The sequence below is a fragment of the Populus euphratica genome, unplaced genomic scaffold, assembly GCF_000495115.2.
Source record: "Populus euphratica unplaced genomic scaffold, PopEup_1.0 scaffold3.1, whole genome shotgun sequence".
NCBI lineage: Eukaryota > Viridiplantae > Streptophyta > Magnoliopsida > Malpighiales > Salicaceae > Populus > Populus euphratica.
This window is the reverse complement of record NW_011499847.1, coordinates 706,849-728,960: the sequence shown is the minus strand read 5'-3', so window position 1 is coordinate 728,960 and position 22,112 is coordinate 706,849. Positions and strand designations below refer to the sequence as shown.

Here is a 22,112-nt window from a genome sequence, read left to right as displayed (position 1 = left end):
CAATTGAGTGTAATTTCTTCTTGATTTACCGTGGATTGTTCCCCAATTTCATCTGCTTCAATAAGACAATTTATGCTCAAAACCTTGGAGACAAAAAAATAAAAAATACACGTGGTTTATTGGACTAGTAAGATCCATTATAAAATCCTACCCTTAAGATAATAATATCCTTTTTATTTATTTATTTATTTATCAGGAGATTTATTGGATTTTGAGCTGCACAACCAATGTAGAACTTTAAAATAAATTGAAATTTTTAAAACTTAAATTTATTTTACTCAAGTATAATTACACAACTTGATTTAATATTGAACCGGCTTAAAATATGAATCATAGATTTATAAGGTGAACCTATCAACAAGTCAACTTGATTTTTTAAACCAAAACTACGTGATTTCAAGTTTTTTCTAATTAAAAAGATCAAAATAATTTTAAATAAAACACGATCGTTTTGGTTAAAAACAATGGTTCAAAGTAAAACCTATTCAAGCGCATAAGTTGACATCAATTTTTTATACCTTCTTGGACCTATTTCATTAGAGCCCACGGAAAAGGGATACGGTGCATCACGTTCACCGACGGCATGGATTTTTTTTTATTATTATTATTTTGGGGATGCTGAAATCCTGCAATTCCGAAGTCTTCTTTGGAAATCAAAGTTTCTTTTTCTTTTTTCTTTTACTTTTTGGTTCATTTCCCTCCATGCAGTACAGTAGGATACTTTATCAGCAATGCTTTCACTTTACTGGCATGAAGGTAATGCAAAGTTAGGTTTTGATATGCTGCTTTATGCACTCCCGCCTCATGTTTGTCTCTAATGTAGACACAGATATTGAATCTCAGATTTTCTTTATTAATGCCATTTCCCTTAATAAATCCTTTGTTTACATCTTAATTGGATCCCCACATCTTATGCTTCCTCTGTTTCTTAGCAAACCCGCTTTTCTCAAAAATCTTTTTTTTAATTTTTGTTCATGGAAATCGACAATCTCCCGCTGATATTGCTCTTAATTTTTCGTAATGTCCAAGTAAAGTAGATATCCTCCCCCTAAATTGATAATAACCTATTATTAATCCCTTTCCACTGCTCATAAAGAACAAGATCAATACACTTGAGGTACCGTGATTTATGCTGTGTGTGGATCAATGGGGTCGAGAGTCAAATATGTTTTAATGTTCTCGAATCCAACAAATACAAATTAATACAGAGACCTCTTCTTGCAGCTCCATTCCACGTATTCTTCTTTCGTACATCTAAGGGCATCAATCCTGGGAGAGGGCTGGTCCAAGAGGTTCACCATCGAGTAAATAGGGCAGAAAGCATGCTTCTTTTATGCTTAGACCTGAAGGCATTTTCTTTTCTTCTTCTTCTTCTTTTCTGGATTCACCAGGGCTTTGTTTGGGAATGCTGCCAACTGTGCAGCTGACTCCATTCCCAAACGGGTTCTAAAATGGTTACACTCTCCTTTTCTTATTTTCCTCTCCACTCTTGATCCAAGCAGAAATCGATTTTCCTGAAGTCAACATGACGGCGAATAAATTAATTCAAAGAAAAGTAAGAAAAGTTACAAATATGTGTAGTTAATTAAAGGGTAGTCATTTTTTTATTAACCTCGCAAAAGAGGTGAATCCTGCGTAAATGATGTACTTACAGAGTTCGATACCAGTTAAAGATGTTTTTCTCGCTCATTTTTCTAATCACATACCCCACAACTCAAGATTTTTTAAGCGGGATAATGAATGATGAATCAGTGATTACGAGACAAGTATGGAGGTCACTGCAGGCATAAACCAGACAACATGCAGTAACAACTAATAAGGAACATTTTGTGCCGACAAAATTTCATTACTGTTCATATTATTCTACGACAATGCAACAGTCATATACCCCGACATCAGATTAAAAAGAAAAGGATTAGCACCTAATTAATTAGTTGCAAGAGATGGACTAGAATACTATAAAAGGGGGGTAATCAAATCACCAATGGAATGCCCCACGTTGAAATTCTGATCATGATAATGGGCCACTGTGATTAAGGTTTTAGACACTGCTGTGATAGAATTATTTCAATGTCTGGAAAGATATACGCATAGGTTGTCATGATGTGGCCAAGTATGTTGGTGGTAATTTACTCTAGACAACACGTTTAATCTTGATCCGCCAGGCAAGTAAGCATAATGTCACTGCTATTAATTATTGCTAATCCACTTCATCTAATGCTTCAAAAATGCTCTTAGATATTACCACAACTATAATTCTTCGATGGAGAACTTTTAAACTTGAGGTCACTAACAGTGAACAATAAACATGTACCATTTCAAGTACAAATACAGAATTTTCATTTCACAAAAGACATGTTACTAACCTCAAAAGGATCATCCTGATCAGTGCACAGCAATGTCCAGTGAATGCGGGTAGCTGACATGCAACCTGCTGATTAATAAAAGCATGCCTTTGGTCGGAGTCCAGCCCCAATTTAGAAGCGGGGAAAGCTTTATTATAATTTTTCATGGATATCTACCATCGCAGTAGATTGATCAAGATGCAGACCTTCCCATGTCTTAACTCCAGAAGAGGAGCTTGAAAAGGCGTTTCTTTGGGCAAATGAGAAGCATAAATTCCCATTTATTCGACCATGAAGTCTGAGATTGTTGCGAATGAAAAAGATATCTTCCATTTTCTGCACTCCCAACCTGCCTGCTGCTTCTCGACATGAGAAGTCATTAGCTTGCCAAATCTCTTCAAACATAGCAACACTTGAAACCTGGCTCAGAACCTTTATGGCTAGTGTTTGCAAGCTGGGTGTAACAAAACCGAAGTTTTCCCACCATGCAACTGGGTCCATTTTATCCCTGCAATCCACGGCATCTTCCTCTCCCAAGGATCCCTCCAGACGCCAGTATGAGCTGAGCTGCTCCCTGAGAACACGTCTGGCTGTGCTTTCACCCTCGTATCTTTCTAGAGTAGCTTTCCAGCCCTGCATTATTTATCTTTTGTTTGACCCTTCCCAATATATCTAGGATTCAGTAAATAACCTGCAGCGTGAAGAGGGGAAAATAAGCTGCCCCAATAACAGATTTGCCAATATCAATGGTAGCAAGCGACCTTACAAATGGCTCATACAACTGCAACAGCGAATGAGCCTTTCTCCAGAAACCATCATCTAAAATGGCAGATTCCACATTTACATCCTCTGCAATATTATGCTTCCATTGCTTCCAGTCCTCACTACCATATCCTGGAGTGATTGCCTTAGCCCAAAGACCCTCAGGAGAGAACAATAGGAAGGTGCAAATTTGGGAGATATTGGATCAGACAACTCTTTCAAATTTTGACCGAAAGAACATGATGAATTATGTTGATATGTGATCATGCATTCCTCAATTGCCTTGGCACGCAAGACAATAGATTTCACCCATTCCACTTCAGCTATTTCTTCCATCAACATGAACACGGAATGTGAAATGCAAAGAGACCAAAATATATTAGGGAACTTCAACAATACATAGGATTCAGATGATTTGCATGCATCGCCTAGATGTGAGACTATCTGAAGAACATTTGTAGCGCCAACTTCCATAATTGTATCAGTGAGAGCACTAGTAAACACATGCTCTCCCTCATCAGTGTCATCCACATCAACTGCTTTTAAGAATACAAGTCCCCTTGGGCTGGAGACAAATATACTGATGTTTAGGCTACCTCATGCTCTAATCGACCTGCACACAGTATTGTGCATCCTGTATGTGGCCAGGACTCCCTAACTAGAGCTACTGATTTTTCAATCCTCCCTTTCTCTTTGCTTAGAAAAGAATCAGACAGCTTATCTATTGATGGGAGCTCAAACCCAGGCCCAAAAGAACCAATTGCTTTCAACATTTCACGAAAGTAAGAAGAGTTGATGATATCAATATTTAAACCATCAGCATAAAAAAATCTAGCTACTATGTCATCTACATCTTCTTTTGTGATGGTTTTCCGAGCAAGAGTTGGCTGAGAAGTCCGAACAAGTTTACCAGCCTTCCCAATGACAGAGCTCCTTTTCTTCTTCGGTGCAACACGCTCCTCTTCTAGGACCTGAAATGCTTCTCGCAAAGACCTGTCGATAGAAGAACTTTTGACCCCAACACCTGAGAAGCTAGAAGGTGGGCCCTGACACGTGAATAAGATCCATTATATTGTAGATCACAGTGGTTACATTTCCACCTTTTTGTACCAATTCCCCTGTCAAATCCACCAAACACACTAACATGTTCCCATCCCCACTTATCAGATTCTGATGGCATACTTCCAAGCCTTGTCCTGAATACCAAAGAAAATGTATGTCGTAAAGGCATCGTCCACTGTCCCTCGCATACCAATAAAACCAATATGACAGAAATGAAATTGGTTATATCAGGATATAGCAACTATTGAACAAAGAGCTGCATCATTTTCATGCCTTGAATCCAAGAAAGACAAAAATTTCTATCTTGATGTCGGTGTTCCCAAATTTGATTCCCAGTACTTCTCATTTGTTTTGATTCAACAAAAAAAAAATGGTCACAGGTAATGGACTCACACTTTTCTTATGTAATTTTGCACAATCAGGCAATGCTGAACACTATTCGCGGATTTTTTTTTCTCTTACCCTCTCAGTAATGTTAGTTTTATAATTACACTGAGCTCAGTCTAAAAATTTTGTATCGAATTTTTGTGCCAAGCCTTTCTTCTTCCACTTCTCCCTCCAAAACTTCTCTTAATTACCTGCACATCTCATTCAAAGAATTTCGTTTTAAGCATTAAACACAATAGGCTAACCTCTCTCAAATCAGAAAAGGCAACAATAACAAAATTGTCATTCCACTCAAACCAAAGAAAAGATTCAGATATGTGGATAAAAAGAGGAGGAAGTGAATGCCGTAGAGAAAAACACAGGTTGAATATCTTTGACAGCTCAACTATTCTGCTTAATGTTCTGACATATTAAAACAGTCTGCCTGCAATAGCAAAAGTTCCAGTTGAGCTATATGAAGCTGAATTGGAGGATGTAAAAACATTATTGTATCATGGCACCAAGAAACATAACTAATACTACGATTCAAAAGAGCTACAAGCAACGGAATTAGGGAATGTCAAGTCATTTTTTGAATGACGGCACCACTAAACATAACCATGATTCAACAGATCATCACACAGAAGGGAACTGAACTTCCTATAAACCAGCATGCCAAACCAAGGTACCCATGCAATGTATATGCAAAAATGGAACTAATTCTTTACACCATTGCCAAGGAAAATATAGAACGATATTTTCACCAAAGAGACTTTCCAATCAAACGAAGAACTAGCAACTTCCTAGCACACGATCTCTTTACACTATAGCTAAACTAATTGTAATGCATAGACTTCCAAACTAAGTTCCCTGTCCAGTACTCAACATGTGACTGGAAAACATTTACTTCTGGCTCTATCTCAGCATTTGGTGCATTTTATACTTGCCATTGTATACATCTTCAACTTCAACTTCCTAGTGTCACTGTGTAGTCTGGTAACAAACGCAGGTAAACATGTTATTGATGTCCAAATATTAAGCTAACTATCATTCCTTATCCAACCTAAACAAATTTTCCAAACCACATTGATCAAAGGTGGCAGGTTGCACTATATCTTTATGTAACCTCGTTGCTTGATGAAAGATTGAAGCTTTCCAAGTCTTTTCTGGTGATTCTAGCTTGGAAAAAATCACAACTTTACCAATCAACTTCGACTTTATTAAATTTGTATTTTAAATTAACAAAAACCCAGCAAAATCCCAATCACTAAAAAGATTTTAAATGTCACTAATCTTTAATCAAAACCAACTTCATTTCTAGCTCTCTTTAGGTTGTCATTTTTTTCAAAACATGAATGGCAAGAAGTCGGATACTTTCGAAATCAAAGTGAACAAGATAGAAATCAAATCAGCAAACAAGCAGGAAAATGCAACGATTTTAACAGCAATAACGAAGGGGGAAAATGATTACCTCAAGAATTTGTTTATCTTTTATATTTTTTGTGCTGTCGAAACCTGCGTTTCTTTTACAAGGGTTTCGTTCTGGTAATAAAAGTTGAAACGATGATGGGGTTTCCGTTTTTTGAGTTTTCAGTTTTGTTCATTTTTTTTTTTTAATTGTAAGCATAATTGGGCTTATTGTTTCAAAATTAGAGTGGGCTACATATTTTATTGTGGGCCTTTTTTCTGGGCTGAGTTACCTATATTTTTTAAAATTAAATTTGATTTTGTCATCTACTTGGTGGGCCTGAAAGTAATGATATGGCCTGAATGAATATCTAGGCGATATATAAAATGTTTGCAAGTATATTAATAATTATTTTTAAAAATATTTAAAAAAAATATATGAAAATATTTTTTTATTTTAAAAAAAATATTTTTTATATTAGTATATCAAAATAATATAAAAAAAATTAAAAAAATAAATATTTTTAAAATATAAAAACTAATAATCTCTAAATGGATTAATACTTTCCATCGTCACTCTATTTTTTATTATTATTATTTAAAAGGTTGCTTTTTTATTTATATATCAACTCTATATTCTTTTTCAATCACATTATTTTTTTCATTGTTGTCACTGGCACTATTAAAAATTAATATATATCATGCTTCCACAACATAAAATTTCCGCTGATATACATTTTGATTTTTAAATTTAATTTTAAAAAATTTAATTTGATCTTTGTATTTTAGTTTTTCTTAAAAAAATGTTCCAAGTATAATTTTTTTACATTATATTTTACAAAAAATATAATTTAATCCCTGATTTTTCTTACGTAATCTTTATATGTTAAATTCAAAATTTGATAAGAATTAGTCAAACAATTTAAATGAAGAGATTGATAAGGTAAGGGTTGAATGAATCTAAAACAGGTATAGCCATTTAAGAAATAAATCTTTTGTTTTCGTATTATATTTATATCTACTTTGATTCTAGAAAAAAGATATTTATTATGATAATTTTTTCTTTATTTTCTTTCTATAAAAAAAAAAGTTAATTTTTGGAGTATGGCCTAAAAAATCGAGAAAAGAATAAATAGAAAAGAAAAGAAATCATAACAGAGATATAATATTATGGAAATGATTCTTCCTTGAAGTAATGACTCAATCCCAAAACATCTTGATAATTTTTATCTGATTAGATTAAGTAATCAGTGGATGCGATATCTTTATGATTGTAGTTGATATTACTGTGATCTTGTTGAATTTTTGTTTCCTATAATATCATGTATTTATTTTGGAAAATCTAACATAGATTATGATTTGACATCTAGGTATTTAATTGAGAGTAATTAAAAAGGACTAAAGTGTATTTTGTAAAATATAATGATTTTTTTTTGCAATAAATAAATAAAATACAAAGATTATAGTAAAATTTTTAAAAACAATCCAAAGAGCAAAATATACATAAACAAAATTTTATGCTGAAAGAACATGATATATGTCAATTTTAAATAATATTGGTAATACTGACTTGTAAAAGGATGTGATGATAACGGAAATATATTATACAAGGATGATATAAATAAAGTATTTAAGAGATTAAAAAAGAAGAAGAAGAATAGCAGAGGGATGCTAAACCATTAACCCGTGCTTACACACACATATATAACATATTTAATTTTTTATTATTATTTATTAGTGTTTTTAATTTCATCTTTATTTTTATGGGTTTTTTTTTCTTAATCGTTTTATGAAAATTTTATTATTTTTAATTTTACTTTTCAATCCAAGCTAATGATTTTTTTTTTTTACTGATTTTTTTGTTAATATTTTTATTCTTTTTAATTTAACTCTCAAAGTAAAACTTTGTTGTTATCTTTTAATTTATTTTTTTTATTTTTATTTTAACTTTTATTTTTTAATTATGAATGTCAATAGCATTTGATCAAACTAATCAAAACTTAATAATAATAAAAAATGCCCGACACTCCCAACCCAATCCTGGCCCTATACGCGATAGCTAACCAGTCAATTTCGTCATCTTCTTTCGAGTTGCAAGCGAGCTTGTGTTGACTATATATGCCCACATGTGTGATTTTAGCGGTGGACCTTAATTTGCTCTCTCTTCCATCCTTCACCCCAATTTCAGAGACGGGCAGATAGGGAGATGGGCGCTGTTGCAGCTCATGGAGAGGATGGCAAGGTCTCACAGCAAGGAGCTGATCACCAGCTAAAGGACCTTGATGCCGGTGCCCTTTTTGTTCTCAAATCCAAAGGTAAAACACACCAACGAGCTGCTTCATGCAATATTTTACGCCTTCCATCTTCTTTTTGTATGCAGTTTCCATTCTCAGTTTACAGAGTCTTTCTTTCTTTTCTTGCCTTTTGGTTTCTCCCTTCTTTTATATCCTTCGTGTTTCTTTTAATAAAATCTCTTCTATTCCTTCTCCTTTAGCACAAACACATGACTACTGCTTTCCACATATAGAGGAAAACGTGCCCCAGATAATACTATTCAATCTCCGATATCGGCCAATTGTTTTTTAAAAAGTGTATATAAATATAATTAATTGGTTCTATAACAAATTAAACAAAGATTTAGATATAAAGATTTTCAATACGACTCTCTAATTTATCTTGCCTGATGCCAAGTGATTCTACTAACTACTGAGAGAGCACTGTAGTATGAATTTTAATGCCATCTGGGCATGATTGTTTCGATGTTCTGACTCGTATTTATGGCAAAGATTTTTGTCCATTGCTCAATATATGTAATGATTTAATTAACAATATCACCATCTCTCACATAAATACCAATAAATTAATAAATGAATTTATTACGCGAAATTAATTTATAAGTATGTTGCAAACTAATCATACACATAGTTTTCCAGAAATGATCTTCATATATATCAAAAGATTTTAAAAAATAGTTTTCCTCAAGAATCAAGATCGTTTTTCTTTGTTCATTTGTCACAAATATTGACCACAGCTCATCATCTCTAAAATAATAGAGTAAGATTTGCATTATAAGCCTGTTGATGTTTAAGATCATTTCTTAGAAAAATTATAGCAATTAATAAGATTCGAATCTTATCTCATTTTTTTAAAATAAACTATTAGTATTAATTAATCGAGCATAAAAAACCCATGAAATATTTGGTTTGACTTTTTTTATATTCTCAATGCGTACACAAACAACTTCAGGATCATGGCTGCATTGTGGCTACCACCTAACAACATCAATTGTGGCACCACCTCTTCTTAGTCTGCCCTTCGCTTTCACATTTCTTGGGTGGGCGGCCGGAGTTGCATTCTTGCTGATCGGAGCTGTGGTCACTTTCTATTCATACAACTTGTTGTCTTTAGTTCTTGAACACCATGCTCAAAAGGGTAATCGCCAACTTCGGTTCAGGGACATGGCCAACCAAATACTGGGTAATTAACTCATACACCTCCTCCCCCTCCCTTTTTTTTTTTGCTTGGATTTTGAATAGATAATTAACACTAGCATTTTTTTTTATATATGTGTTTTAAGTTTCCTGATAGTACTAATAAATCAACAGCATGCACAGTCTCCCAAAAATGTTGACGAAGATATCCAATTAGTGGTGTGATGTCTTTTCTCCATGTCAGGACTAACTTAGCCTGTTGAAAAAAAAAATCAAATAAAAACTAACTATTTAAAAGCTTTTATAATCTCAATTATGTTTTTTAGTCAACTATATAGAGATCTGGATCTATATAAATTTTTCATTAAATTTCAGCTTGATTTAACAATTATATATAAAATAATGAATGTTTTTCATTAAAATAATGAATCTTTTCTCAAAATTATTTTGTCCAATTGATATATAAATATATCCACGATATATTGCATGGCAATCTTCCACTTGAGGGTTTAGGATATTGAATTTTAAAAGAGGTTATGAAAAAAAAAACCCATAAATGCACTAATTCTTGTATGGATGTCATGTTTGAATTCCGAAGAAAGAAAATACCAAAAGAAAAGAGGGTGCGATGATTTCTTGCATCAGCTTGCACTAGTTGAGACCAAATTAATGGGAGAGCTTGCAAGAAATTGAGAGGTCATCATGGTGTTGCATATTCCATCTGTTTGATAATGATGACGACGACATTTAGATTTACAAAATATATAATTGTGATGGGAATCTTGTGTTAAAGTTTTTCTATTGTATGTTTATTTTTGTGTTTTAAAAAAAATTAAAAAAAATTTTAAAAATTATTTATTTTTAATTAATATATTTTTTAAAAAATATTTATTTTTAATTAATATAATTTTAATATTTTTAAATCATTTTAATATATTAATATTTAAAATAATTTTTAAAAAATAAAAAAAATCATTAACATATATTTTAATATAAAAAATTATTTAAAAAATTGACAACCACCACGCTGCGAAACAACTGACTTTCCAACTTCAATGTTTCGGCCGTAAATGCAATTGTTATTCAAAAACCTCAGGTCCAATGCAAGAGTAGTACTCCGTCAGTTTCTTTTATGTCAAGAAAGGTGGGTCCACAGGAATCCGAAAAACCTCGGATAAATGGATAGATAATGGTTATCAACATTGATATTAAATTTATGTCAATCCGATGTACTTGGGTCAAAAACTCAAATCAATTAATTTTAAATTTGTTAATTTTTTTAAAATAAAAAAATATCAAATTAGTATTTTATTTAAAAAACTTTATTGATCCTTATCAACCTGGCTTTTAAACATTTCCGTTTTATATTATTCCTTGGTTGGAATTAAACTTTTTATTTCATGGTAATCCTATCAACTAAAAAGTCAAGATAACTAGGTTGAAATTTATTGTTTTAAAAAATAAAAATACCATATTAATATTTTATTTAAAAAAATTTAATGTTCCAAGTCAATTTAATTTAATATTATTTTTGAATTGGGATTAGATTAGAAGATGTCGATCATGTATACGGGGTTATGGTCATCAAGCTCTTAGCATTTCACACCCAAACTGTTGGTTTTATAGGGCCAAAATGGGGCAAGTATTTTGTGGGTCCAATTCAATTCATGGTGTGCTATGGTGCTGTAGTTGCTTGTACTCTTCTTGGAGGACAATGCATGAAGGTGAGAACTATGGCGGCAACAATTTCTTCTTCTTTTTTTCAAAAAATAAAATAAAATGAAAATAAGATAATCTTACCTTTTTTGTTTTTGTTTTTTTCTGCAGACAATTTATTTAATGTCAAAGCCAGATGGGCCAATGAAGCTTTATGAATTTATAATCATATTTGGGTGCTTAATGTTGATATTAGCTCAAATCCCATCTTTTCATTCGTTAAGGAACATCAACTTGGTATCCTTGGTTCTAACCCTAGCTTATAGTGCCTGTGCCACTGGTGGTTCAATTCATATTGGTAAGCAATAATAATGAACAGCACTCGTTTCGGCAATTTATATAAGTTAATAATTAATTAGAATAATGAACAGCACTCGTTTCAGCAATTTATAGAAGTTAATAATTAATTAGGCTGTTTTTTTTTTATTATTATTATTACTCACAGGAACTTCATCCAAGGAACCAAAGGACTATTCTCTGAATGGAGACACACAAGATCGCCTTTTCGGTATCTTTAATGCCATTGCTATCATTGCCACAACATACGGCAATGGGATCATCCCAGAAATCCAGGTATGGACAGCCCAGTTCCCTCTATTATGCATGGTATCCTCAGGCCAGATCTTGCTCGTTCAGACCAAGTTTCTCCTTGGTCTAGTCAAGGTTTAAGATCCTTTTCAGTTTTCAATACGAACTTCAATAGGAGAAGATAATTTAACCAAGTGCACAAAACATTTCTCGTTGCAGGCAACAGTAGCACCTCCTGTGAAAGGGAAGATGTTCAAGGGATTATGTATTTGCTATACTGTACTTTCTCTTACCTTCTTTAGTGTTGCCATCTCTGGTTATTGGGCATTTGGCAACAATTCTGAACCTCTAGTAATTAGCAACTTCTTAGCTGATGGGCAAACTTTGGTGCCTAAATGGTTTGTTTTGATGGTCAACATCTTCACCATTCTCCAACTATCAGCAGTAGCTGTGGTATGAGCATCTCCTTTCTGTCTCTTTCTGTTCCTAAATCTGCACAACACTAACTTAAACTACATGGCATGCCTACAGGTTTACTTGCAGCCTACAAATGAAGTACTCGAAAACACCTTTTCAGACCCGAAGCGAAAAGAATTCTCTGCTCGAAATGTAATCCCCAGGGCAGTCTCAAGGTCAATGTCTGTCATCATAGCAACTACAATAGCAGCAATGCTTCCATTCTTTGGAGATATCAATTCATTGATTGGTGCTTTTGGTTTCATCCCTCTTGACTTTGTCTTGCCTGTTGTTTTCTTCAACTTGACATTCAAGCCATCGAAGAGGAGCATTGTTTTCTGGTTGAATGTCACTATTGCAGTAGTTTTCTCAGCAATAGGGGTTATAGCAGCGGTTGCAGCGGTAAGACAAATAGGTCTTGATGCCAAAACTTATAGGTTATTTGCTAATGTTTGATTAGATTAAATGGCATATTGGCTCACATTATTAGTAGCAAATTTAAATCTTGACACTCTTCTTTATGATTAATATAGAGCCTTCTCAGCTCCCCAAAGTAAGGAACTAACGATATCCTGTATTCCTGTTACAACAAGCAATCTCCCAGCAAGAAAACTTTCTATATTAAGCTGATATAGCTAACTCCCTGAGTAAGTTTAGAGAAGCACAAAATTTTGATGGCTTAAAGCTAACAAATTCAAGGAATTGAGATTCAATTCAACTATATATCAGTATGCAACTGCAAGAACAAGATTCCTCTCATCTAATAGGAGGTATTGGATATGAAAAGGGAAAAAAAACAAACGAATTCCAAATTTCAATTGCTAGTTGCTAAGAACTATCACATATATAAATATAGAGATTTTCATAGCCGGGGGTCTCCAGCATTGGCATCTGGAGGTACTGTTTGGTCTGGAATGGGCTGTTGGGACTGCAAGACATTTTGACCACTACTGTTTTGAGAGCCAGTATTTGCTTGTTGGTTTGAAATGATTGTGCTACCTGCTTCTTCATTTCTTGGTTCTGAAAGTGCAGATGTTGGTGTAGTGCAGTTATCTACTGCATCTGTGGTTCCAACAATTTGTGTGGGAACCCTTACCATATCGGAGTTGGCAAGCAGACTGGGAGCTGTAGGAGGGTCAGCTGATTGCCTCCTCTTAATTTCCTTGCCGATGTTCTGCTTGAAACTGGCAATAATGAGCTGGTAAATCAAAACAAATATAGCGTGAAGTTCACAAAAACGAACAAGCTGATAAAACAGTTTAATTGCAAAGAAAATTCATAAATCCTTGAACTCTGTATTCCGTAAACAACAGATTGTAGACAAGAGACATAAACATCTAATGAATGCTTTCTTAGAAAAATGAACAGGCAAAACCTACTTGAATAGGGCCGGCTGCGATTAAGGAGCCTGCAACACCACCGCCAAAAACCCGGCCATCAGGTTTAGCTAGGGAAATACTTAGCATGCCATTTTTGCTATTCGAACCTCCTGTTTCGCTGAAAGTGAATGATCCAGATAGAGATAGAATTTCAAAGGGGCCCTATAAGAAATGAAAAATTATCGAGAATGCACATCAGAAAAAAGGAAAAGGAGGAAGAAAAACAAATTAAAGGAAGTTTTTTTTTTCAGGTATGATCATATCATACATCATATCTCAAAATCCCCCCAGAAGAACCAGGCTGACGCATAATAACACTCGAGACAACACCAGTCGCTGAAAGAATGCAAACTGCTCGAGCGCCCTTTTGAGAAAATGCTAGTAACTTAGTAACAATATCCTGCAGACCACAAAATAGAATTAGAACATCTTGACACAGGCGAAACTATGAGAAGCACTGTAATTATACAAAAAGACTAAGCAAATTAACTCAATTCTCACATATTTTACAGTACCTCTCCAGTATGCACGGGCACTACATGAGGGGTGAAGCTTCCTCCTGCTGTTTCTGCAGCAAAACCACCTTTACATAGAGAATTTCAAAATGAAATTAAGGAGGCGGCAATTTAAGAATTTTGGCACGGGAAATTAAATAAAATGTAACAGAAATTAACACATTTTGATTTAAAATCAAATTTTACAATCCCCTTCAAAAAATTAAGCAAGAGATTTAAGCTTACTCTCGCAAAAGGAAATCATGATTTTTTCTTCTTCTTTTATTACATGAAAGATAGGATTTAAAATTTGGGATAACATTTACAAATAAACACTCTATTAAACTAGAGGATTCTCTTCCTTCTCACTTATTGCCACATTCTTCAAAGAATTGACACACAAAAGAGGAAGTCTTAATTCACAGCTCATTCTATGATCTGAATACATCCCAACGATGATTAATACAGGACGCATAACTTTCGCATGTGAGAAACAGGAAATTGTTTTACAAAACAAGCAAACCATTGAATATTAATCCAACCTATAAATGAAAGGAACAAAGCAACACAATACCAACTAGTACTCCTTACAATAAAAGCAAGTGCATAATTTGAGGGCTCACCAAGGGAAGCCAAGAGTTGAAGTTTACCAGAACCACGGGGCCTCCCTCTAACCCGTTTCTCGCAACTCGAAAGAGAAGAGGAAAGGCCCGGTGGCGGAGAAAAAGGCGGTGATGATACTAGGTTTGCACCCACATCATACTTCCTAGGTCTCCCTCTCTTTCTTTTCAAGGTGTTTTCAACAACACTCTCTGAGCCTGACCCTCCAGAGCAGCCTGTTCCACCACCACCAAGGTTGTTTGGCTCTAGAGTATGATCACTACCACCTGTTGCCACCTTGTGCACCACCTGGTTGGCTGGTGGTTCATGATCCTTTGTTGTTATTATAATAGGAGTCTGATCAGAGAATATCATGTTCTTCTCTTCCATGCAACCGGCCGTAACTACTACATGAAAGAAAAAAATAATAATACGAAAAACACGTTAAAGGAAAATAAAAAATAAAAGAGAGAATTTTTTTTTTTGTGTCAATTAAAATAAAATAAAATAAAATAAAGGGGTTATGGGAGAAGAAGGGTTTTGAACTAACAATGGTGGTGTGGAAAAGGCGCCATGAAAGAAACCTATATGTTAAAAGATTTTTTTTTCCTTGGGATTATGTTGTGACTACTAGGCAATAATATATAATGGAGAAAAAACAGAATTTTTTTTAATTAATTCCTTGAAATATTAAAAGTGGGTATTTTGGAGTTTCTATTAGAAAAGGACAAATATTGCGGTTACAATATTTATTACTGGTTTTTAACTTCTTTTTTTTTCTTAGGGAAGAGAATCTGCCTTGATTAATAAAATAAAATAAATATCTATGATGCATTTAGTAATAAAATAATAATTATGTTAATAATTAAAATTGATTTTTTATTGTATTAAAGAGATTTTATTTCCAAAAATAAATGGAAAATGATCTAATATTTATCACTGATATTTACTTTTGAAATTTGATTTTTGAATTTTTTTAAAAAAAAATTCGTGGATTAAACAAAATATAATTTAAAAACTGGCTAATTATCCCATGCACCATATATTGTAGATACTAAATATAAATCTTACTTTATAAATTTATATATCGTAGATACTAAATATAAATTTGAAGTTATATTTTATAGAATATTAAATATTTTGACGTTTTTTACCAGCAAATTCGACATGAAAAAATAGGCAAATATATAATCAGATAATAATCATTATAGACTCGGTTCGAGCCCAACTCTAAATTTAGGTTTCCTGAACCAACCCACAAGACCAGGCTTCTATTTACTTAGTTATATTTTATAGAATATTAAATATTTTGATGTTTTTTACCAGCAAATTCGACATGAAAAAATAGACAAATATATAATCAGATAATAATCATTATAGACTCGGTTCGAACCCAACTCTAAATTTAGGTTTCCTGAACCAACCCACAAGACCAGGCTTCTATTTACTTGCACCGTCTGTATTCAGGCTGATCCACTGAGCAGATGATTGGGTCCAACTCACAAGCTTTCGGCCAGTGTTCTTGACAGCAACAAACCAGAACTTGCTTGCTAGACAAAGAGTCGTAGGCAAAAGCAAGAATTTCTCATTGAAATATTTCTGATACATCAAGCTGCAAATCTGGTTGTGCTTACAGCATGCCGGTAAATATATTTCTATCCCTCGCAAAAAAATATAAGATTATGCAATTAAGCTGCCTTTTTTTTTGTCAAAGAAATAATCACAGCATTCATCTACACAACAAGTAACTGAAATCAACCTTGCATTCAGGGTCGAAAGAAGCACTCAGCCACGGAAATGAAGTGCATTACCATGGAAGGGAGTGCCAAGAAGAGCAGCAACAATCCATTTAAGTTCAAGCTGGAGGAGGAAAGAAGAAGGGATTGGATTTTAAGACAACTAGCCTGCCATGCAAGGCCTCCAGAACCTAGCCCATATATACTCAACTGGTTTAAGCAGTCATTTTTATTAACTACAGAACAACATGAAAGAAGCTCAAACAAAATCATGTTGCCTCTATCTGTATCAATAAATGGGTTTGATCAGTATATCCTGCCTCAATACTACTCTATTATTTTGGTAATAACCATGGGAGACGGTGCAAACCAAGCAAAAACAAAATGCAGCCATCTGCTTCAGAAAGAAGGCAGTGATTCGGGTCTTCATTCCCCTCCATCCAGGATAAATATTGATCAGTATATCGATTATCTTCTCTCTTATCTTTTTATTAGAGTTCATCATTCTCATATCATATGTGATTATTTACAGAATTAGTTTAACTAAACTTTTTAGTTCGGGCGTCATTATTTGCCCGTGGACAACTCACGTGTTTTAAATCATGTTACTTTTGATTAACATATATAAAATTTCAATTCAAAATTTTATAGAGATCTAATAACTACAAAATAAAATTTAAAATTTAATGGTAAAAGAGAAAAGATCACAGAAAATATATTGAAGTTCTATTTTTGACATAACCGATGCCGTTAGAAATAAACTCGAAGAAACAATTTTAACCATACCTTAAAAAACAAACAAATATAATTATAAATTATTATGGGTCTTAATCAAGATTAATTTAGAGTTAATTACAATCTTATTTGATGTTTTTTTAATATATAGTTAGAATTCTCTTGTTAAAATCTTTCTAACAATACCAAAAATATCAAAAACAAAAGCTTAGTACATCCCGAATGATTCACTCTTTCTTTTCTTTTTTCTTCTTCCATATTTATCTCTCTTGCCACGTTACTTTTTTTTTTAATTATTAAATCTTGAATTTCACTTTCCAACTATAATATCTTTCATAAAAATTTAAATTGATTTTTATCTAGATTAATTAATTTGCAAAAAAATAACATATCTCTTTTTTATCATCTTTTTTCATTTCCTCATTCAACACAATCATTAAAAAATATTTTATTACATGGAAAATTCTTCAAGCCAAAAAATATTTAAACGAAACAAAAGCATCCTCAGGCTTCAAGAATTTTCATGATATGCACGTGGAAATACTGCCAATGGACAAGGACTTGAGATGGCTTGGTGTATGGATGTGGTCATCGAAGATCCCCGTATAAGCAAAACCAATAATTTGAATTAATTAGCACAAATTCCATAATTTAAAGGTTTTGCTTGCTATTATAATTAATGGTCCCTAATAAACCGGAAATCGTTGGGGAGAATCAAGATTTGAGACTTCCACCCATGGAAGCATATATACAAAATGATGGTTTTCTACTTCAGTAATTGAACAAAAGCCGAGAGAGGAAAATAAGCCTATAATGCCTATAATGTCATTTCACGGCAACCGTGATCATCACCTTCTCCCATCGCGAATGATGTTCCTCTCATCCCAGATCGGACAGCTACATGTAGGTTTCTTGTTCTTCCACTTAGCTCCACAAGTATAACAGAACTCGTATCCACATCTGTCAGAACAAATAATAGGAAAGGAATGAAGTTAGAAAAAAAGTCTTTAACTTATTAACCATGACTTCTTATTCCAGGCTGTATCAGATCACGACAACGATAAACAAGATGCAAAAAATTGCTGCAGTAGGGCAAGACTGCTGGGTTTTATAGGTGACAGCTGGGTTCCCACCATAGGAAACCATACCATTTTCCACCAGTTCAATGTATATAAACGAGGAGCAATATTTCCCAACAAACAAGGCAGTAGTTTAGTGCTCCATTAGTTTTTTTTTTTCTTTCTATCTTATAGTATTGCTAAGTTTCCATTAAGAAATCATACGTAAAAATAGCAATAAGTGTCCAGTAAATGATACAGAACACGGTTACCTGCAAGTGATATGATAGCAGCCTTCAGCAAGTTCCACCATATTTTTGCACATCACACATTGGCGCCAAAGTTTTCTTTTTGCAAGACTATCAAGCATCTTATCTTCTGTGCGGGGATGAGGTTTTGATCTTTTATAATCATAACAGGTCATATTGTAGTGCCATGGAACTCTGCAGTTGATGCAGAAAAAGAGATGACATTTTACACATTTCCTGGCTCCAGATTTTTCACCACCAACAAATGAAGAATTTGTATATTCCAAAACCTCACTTGTTGACATTAATGCAGAGCATCTTGGATATGGACAGTAAACTTTCTCTGTAACAGCAATAGAAGCTTCCTTTTTCCTTTGGCTCATTATCTCAACTAATCTTGGGTCCAGGAATTTCCCACAAGTCTCAATACTAACATCAGATTTACAGCCTTCATGAGGACACTTAGCCATTGTCCCTTGAAGTAACTTCACTTCAACATGCTGTTTCATACAGGGAAAGCAATATCTATGAAAACAGCCATCAACTGAGAATATCTGATCTACATCTGTATCTTCATAGCATATTACACAAGTCTCTTTCAGTTTCCTTTTGCCTTTGCTATCTTCTGCAGGCCAAGTGATCTGAGAAACTATTGCGTCTTTTGCAAATCTAAATGCAAACTTGATATCAGAGCATGCTACAAGGGACGGCTTACAATCTGCAAACTTTTTCTGAAGAAGAGACACCTGATTCACCAAGGTCGAAATCTTACTGTTTTGTGGTTGAACAGCACCTGTAACCTGCATATACATACAATTTTAACCATCCAATAGCCTGGAAGCTTAAAAGACTGAAAAAGGAAAGTGTCAGTGCTGACAATAATGACTAGCAACTAGAATTTCAACTAACTTAGCTTTGCTGAAAACAAACCACTGAATGTTTCAAATTAGGAATCACAGGAAGTCTCAATTGAAACAAATAGGAGAAGGAAAACAAATAAAAAATTTAACACACCACAACAATGATATTGCTGACTTCAATTGAAGCAAATGCTTGTCACTTGCAAAATGATTTGTGACAGCAGACAGACTTGGTGCAGGGGTACTTCAGGTCTGGCCGACATGGACATCATGTTCTTCTCGTGGGGGAGGTTTGTAATGGGGCTAAATTCATCAGGGGTACACTGAGAAAAACCATGCTGGAATGACATAGTGGCAAGTGACAGCCTTTGGGACAATGTTGAAATCGGCAGCGTCGACAAAATTAGCAGCAGGAGCTGACAATGAGTCTAAACAATGAATAATCCAAGGCTTGACAAAAACACTATTAACATGAATGGCAACATGCATGGGCAGTGGCAGATTCGGTAGCAGTGTAAGTCTAGCGAGTCAGCAGGACATGGGTTGATGTTCAGCATGAATTTAGACTTGGACAGCGGACAGTCCAAGGCATGCTGAGACACAGTAGGACTGACAGCACAGGTGTTGACAGTTGGGCAGTTGGTTTGTGGGGGGCAAGCCAAGGGAGTAACAGCAGTTCCGGACAGTTTATGGCAGTTTCAGGCAGTTTCTTGTATGGGGAGATATGGCCAGGACATGTGGAAAAGTGTCTTAATCTGTGTAGGAGCTTTGGGACTGTTTTCCTTGTAACTTCCACTATGTTCTAATATATGTAGGCCATCAATATTTACTGTGTAGCATGCAAGGCAGTGACTGTGCATGAGTTCCATGCAATAGTTTAGTTGACATCACTTGTATACTTCAAACAAATATAGACAGCACGAAAACATTTTAATTTGATCTCTGGCTCTGCAGCTTGACCGTGTAACTAAACAGTTGAAAGAGGAAGCTATTTGCTGACTTCTTTAATCAATAACCGGTTAGGATTTAGGTTTTCTTAATGGTTGGGCCTTTGAATTCGAAAGTTCAGTAACCAGAATCATTCCTGTCACATTGTGGATAGTTTTGAAAGAAGCCATATTTTTGGCTAGGATCTTAAAAAAAAAAAAAACAAAGGCATCCATTACAATCCAACCAAAGTAACATCCTGAAAGAGGAGGCCTTAAAACAGCCCAACAGTAACATTTTCACAGTGAATTCCCAAGGCTAGTTGCACAAAGATACTATTAAACCAGTGCAAACAGACCCGAAGATTATAACAGCAAAAGTTTCTTTACAGCATGAAAAGCTCCTAGGAAGGTATGTTTGTTGTTCAGTGGCCCAAGAAGCTAGTAAGCTTGTTTAGCTTATCGGTAAGAATTTTACCCGTTTTAAGGAGCAAATCAAATATCTTTTGAGTTTCACCATCATTTACAAATAGTATAGGATCCTCTGTCATGTAACCTAATGAAACCCGTTGTAGTTTTTTGGGACACGGTTTATAATCAAGGTAACATGAAGAGTTTCGAGACAACATAGTTTGTAATCTTAAAGAGAGCTATCATGAGATTAGTGATAAGAGATTTAACTACATAAAAATCATACCCACAACAAATCCAGACAACTCAAAGAATGACCCATCCACATAAACTAAAATCAAGCATTAAAAAAATTAAATCTTTAGATAATAATAATAATAATAATAGAAAACAAAAGGAGTGAAATTCACATACATATTGGTAGAGCATAGAGTGGTCAACAAAGAAGGTGAGGTTTTTCAAATCCAAAGCAAAAGCAGCATTTAACCCTTCAATCAAAGCCTGGAGCTCCACTGAAACCCCTGCACAACTCTTATTACTACTACTGCCTTCTGCACCAACATCTATACCCTTGCTAACTTCAAAAATCAAATTATCCTTAGAATCACAAATGGCAACTCCAATTCCACCCACAATTACCTTCATATCCCTGATCCTCTCTTCACTCTCCACTCCCTTGCTATACACCTTGAAAAAACTAACCCTCTCTCCATTCTCGAACGGGTCTTCGTAATCATCTCCGTATTCCTCCCATTCTTCGTCAGGGATGTTCATGATTTCGCTAGCGACTTTTTGATCGTGCATTCGACGGTCCAGATCTTCTCTCATTTCTCTCATTAGATTCTCACTTTCTTCACGGTCCTTGCGTTCCTGATCCAGCCTCTCGATATCCTCCAGGAAAAGAGTCGAGCAGCAGTCGAAATCTTCTGCTTCCGCTTCTGCTTCTGCATCCGCTTCTGCTTCTTCGTTTTTGGGAGTGGAGGAGGAAGATGGCGAGACCGTTGAGGGAGGATGATTGAGGATGGAAAGGGAGGCTGTCATCGCTTCTTGCATTTGGAGATTGAATGCGAAGTCGAGATCAGAGTTTAAGGTTTTGGCCTCTTCGATTTCGCGGCGTTGCTCCGTCAGCACTCCAGACTCCATCTCCATGTCTCGGAGTCGTGCGATCTTTCGTTTTCTAGGCTGGCTATGTTTTTATAGGTTGACGATCAGAGCTGGCTTGCGTCTTTGGGAAGTCTTTGCAAACCGGTTACTCAAATTTTGATTTTTTAAAAAATATTATTTTTTATATTTTTAAATAAATATTAAAAAAAAATTAAAAAAAAATATATACATTATTTAAGATCCCCATAATACTCAGCAATAAATAAATTATATTTATTAATTATATTTTATAAAATAAAAATTATACTCGCTTCATAAAAAAAACTTCAATTGTAAAATTAAAATTTGCAAAAACTTTACTTATCCAACGTGTATATAAAAAACATTAAAAAAATTAAATATTTTAAAAACTTTCTTTATAATTTTGCTAATCCCAGTCACCTTGGAATTTGTTCTTACTTGTGTAAATTGTATTGTCACCCCTGTAA

General features: G+C 34.3%; 3 protein-coding genes and 1 long non-coding RNA gene across 5 annotated transcripts; 1 reads left to right on the top strand and 3 right to left on the bottom strand.

The window, feature by feature from the left end:
• Window positions 1-1,432: 1,432 nt before the first annotated feature.
• On the bottom strand, window positions 1,433-6,140 carry LOC105139554 (uncharacterized). Of its 2 annotated transcripts, none has more exons than XR_844998.1 (3): window positions 6,007-6,140; window positions 2,367-4,980; window positions 1,433-1,514 (listed from the first exon to the last, which is right to left on the bottom strand). It is a non-coding gene; the product is annotated as an uncharacterized LOC105139554 (long non-coding RNA). The 2 variants fall into 2 exon arrangements; XR_844999.1 differs by having other exon boundaries at window positions 2,367-4,747.
• A 1,915-nt stretch (window positions 6,141-8,055) lies between these two features.
• On the top strand, window positions 8,056-12,634 carry LOC105139546 (Transmembrane amino acid transporter family protein). Its single transcript, XM_011046021.1, has 7 exons — window positions 8,056-8,257; window positions 9,189-9,419; window positions 11,000-11,097; window positions 11,201-11,387; window positions 11,535-11,662; window positions 11,837-12,070; window positions 12,149-12,634. The coding sequence occupies exons 1-7, from the start codon at window positions 8,149-8,151 to the stop codon at window positions 12,527-12,529; spliced, it is 1,368 nt and encodes a 455-aa protein (XP_011044323.1). The 5' UTR covers window positions 8,056-8,148; the 3' UTR covers window positions 12,530-12,634.
• Window positions 12,635-12,712: 78 nt separating this feature from the next.
• LOC105110957 (uncharacterized) lies at window positions 12,713-14,921 on the bottom strand. The gene is made up of 5 exons (XM_011006174.1): window positions 14,570-14,921; window positions 13,968-14,035; window positions 13,721-13,852; window positions 13,453-13,614; window positions 12,713-13,271 (listed from the first exon to the last, which is right to left on the bottom strand). Exons 1-5 carry the CDS (start codon window positions 14,919-14,921, stop codon window positions 12,936-12,938), a joined length of 1,050 nt encoding a protein of 349 aa, XP_011004476.1. The 3' UTR covers window positions 12,713-12,935.
• Window positions 14,922-17,623: 2,702 nt separating this feature from the next.
• Window positions 17,624-21,750, bottom strand: LOC105139536 (uncharacterized). Its single transcript, XM_011046012.1, has 3 exons — window positions 20,935-21,750; window positions 18,348-19,123; window positions 17,624-17,977 (listed from the first exon to the last, which is right to left on the bottom strand). The coding sequence occupies exons 1-3, from the start codon at window positions 21,667-21,669 to the stop codon at window positions 17,866-17,868; spliced, it is 1,623 nt and encodes a 540-aa protein (XP_011044314.1). The 5' UTR covers window positions 21,670-21,750; the 3' UTR covers window positions 17,624-17,865.
• Between the last annotated feature and the right edge of the window lie 362 nt (window positions 21,751-22,112).